The sequence below is a fragment of the Trichechus manatus genome, unplaced genomic scaffold (genome assembly GCF_000243295.1).
Source record: "Trichechus manatus latirostris isolate Lorelei unplaced genomic scaffold, TriManLat1.0 scaffold00311, whole genome shotgun sequence".
NCBI lineage: Eukaryota > Metazoa > Chordata > Mammalia > Sirenia > Trichechidae > Trichechus > Trichechus manatus.
The window spans coordinates 94,028-96,289 of NW_004444247.1; the positions used below are offsets into that span (position 1 = coordinate 94,028).

General features: G+C 52.0%; 1 protein-coding gene across 1 annotated transcript; it reads left to right on the forward strand.

Annotated features, from left to right (window-relative positions):
- Nucleotides 1-1,026: 1,026 nt before the first annotated feature.
- On the forward strand, nt 1,027-2,061 carry LOC101355505 (melanoma-associated antigen B1-like). The gene has a single exon (XM_004390626.1). It carries the CDS (start codon nt 1,027-1,029, stop codon nt 2,059-2,061), a length of 1,035 nt encoding a protein of 344 aa, XP_004390683.1.
- Nucleotides 2,062-2,262: the final 201 nt, after the last annotated feature.

A 2,262-nucleotide genomic window follows, 5' to 3' on the forward strand; every position in this document is an offset into this window, starting at 1 on the left:
CGAGGCTTGGGTTTGAGGTGCAGCCTTTGTCCAGCAGAGGGAGGAATTTCAGGACCTGTCAGGTGTCAAGGTGAGTATCCTGAGTTAGCACTGCTGGGCTAAACTCCTGGCAACAGAAGAGACCCCACAGAGCCCCACTCCACACCACTTCTCTGTCAGCCTTTCTGCCTCCGGGTCCAAAAGTATGATGGCCTTGGTCTGAGGCTCTTGGTCTCAGGCCAATAGGTGGAGAAATCCCAAGCCCTATATGGAGTGAAAGATATGCCTGAGAAGACTCCATACCGTAGCACGGGGTGGGGGGTTGGGGCAGGACCGCTCTACTGCAATCGCCCTGGGTGGCTCCGGGCAGGGCTCAAGTCTGAGGTGCCCCCTCCATTTTGTCCACAGGAGTCGCCGGAGTTGGGGGCCTTGGTAAGGGGCCAGCCTTCTGTCAGCAGAGGGAGGATTTCCAGGCATTCCAGGAGTCAGGGTGAGGACCCAAAGGGCTGCTGAGGTCTCTCATCCCATACAATGGGGGGGCTCCTCTGAATCCCTCAGCCATCGAAAGCCCAGGAATAGATTTCAGGTGGACACGTGCCTCATTTCCTCTTTGGGAATCACAGAGAAAAAAGGGCTCTGGTTTGAGGGAGTGGTGACATGTCAGCAGAGGAATGAAACTTAGTTCTTCCTTGGAGTCAAACGGAGGGGCTTTAGTGAGGACGGGCAGGTCTGTTCACCATAGGGCCTCATGCTGTACTGTCAGCACTGGCGTCCCCTGCCAGGGGTAGTGGGCTGATGTTCCCCTTCACTTCCTTCTCGTGGGGTCCAGGGAGGATTAAGGTGCTAACATCAGAGTAGCAAAGGGAAGGGGACCCAGGCTCTGCCAACAGTTGACACGATGGTCCTGAATGTGAGCTGAGAGATCCCACTACGGAAGAACAGAAGAAGCCCCAGCGATGTCAGACCCAGTAAGCCACAGGCAGATCTATTAGACTATGACCTAAGGCTCACTCTAACTTCCTCCTCAGGGTTCTCAAGAGAGTCAGCATGCCTCGTGGTCAAAAGAGTAAGCTCCGTGCCCGTGAGAAACGCCAACATGTCCGAGGTGAAACCCAGGGTCTCAAGGGTGCTCAGGCCACTGCAGTGGAGGAGGAAGGGTTCCCCTCTTCCTGTCCTGTTTTGGGGGATGCTCCCGAGAGCTCCCATGTTGCTGGCATTTTGCAGGAGTCTGAGAAAGCCTCAGCCACCACCACTCCTGCTGCAGCAGCGATTTTATGTAAAAAGTCTGATGGAAGTGCCAAGAGCCAAGATGAGGAAAGTCCAAGCCCCTCTCAGGCAACACCTTCCACTGAGAGCTCACGTAAAGATCCTCTGACCAGGAAGGCAAGCATGTTGGTGCAGTTCTTCATTGAGAAGTATAAAATGAAAGAGCCCATTATGAAGGCAGACATGCTGAAGCTTATCAACAGAAAGTATAAACAGCAATTTCCTGAGATCCTGAGGAGAGCCACTGAGCGCATGGAGCTGATCTTTGGCCTTGAATTGAAGGAAACTAACCCCAGCAATAACTCCTATGACCTCATCAGCCAGCTGGATGTCACCAAAGGAGGAAGTCTGTGTGGTGGCACGGGTTTGCCCAAGACAGGTCTCCTGATGACCCTCCTGGGCATGATCTTCGTGAATGGCAACCGGGCCACTGAGAAAGATATCTGGGAATTCCTGAATGCATTGGGGATCTACGCTGGGAGGAGCCACGTACTCTTTGGGGAGCCCAGGAAGTTCATCACCAAAGATTTAGTGCAGGATAAGTACCTGGAGTACCGGCAGGTGCCCAACAGTGATCCTCCATGCTACGAATTCCTGTGGGGTCCCAGATCCCAAGCTGAAACCACCAAGATGAAAGTCCTGGAGTTCATGGCCAAGTACAACGATACAGTTCCCAGTTCCTTCCCAGCTCTGTATGAAGAGGCTCTGAGAGATGAGAAAGAGAGAGCCGGAGCCAAAGTTGCAGCCACTGCTAGTTCTACTGTTACAGCCAGTGCATCTTTCAGGGCCAAGTCTAGTAGATTCTCTAGCATCTAGTGAAGTAGGAGCAGATTCTTCAGTTAGTGGTTGAAAGGTCTGTCAACCTAAGTAGTAGGGGCTGAGGTGGAGCTGGAGGAATTGAGATGTGTATCTTCTTTGTGTTCCTGTTGTACATGAGTAACTTGTAGTTCTTTCTCTCTCTCTGTTGTGCCTTTTAATATAAGGTTTATTTTGCTTCAGAATGTAAGTTTACGAATG

Bases quoted from the DNA above. Each gene is read 5' to 3' on its own strand.
- LOC101355505 (XM_004390626.1), top strand. From the start codon at position 1,027: ATGCCTCGTGGTCAAAAGAGTAAGCTCCGTGCCCGTGAGAAACGCCAA.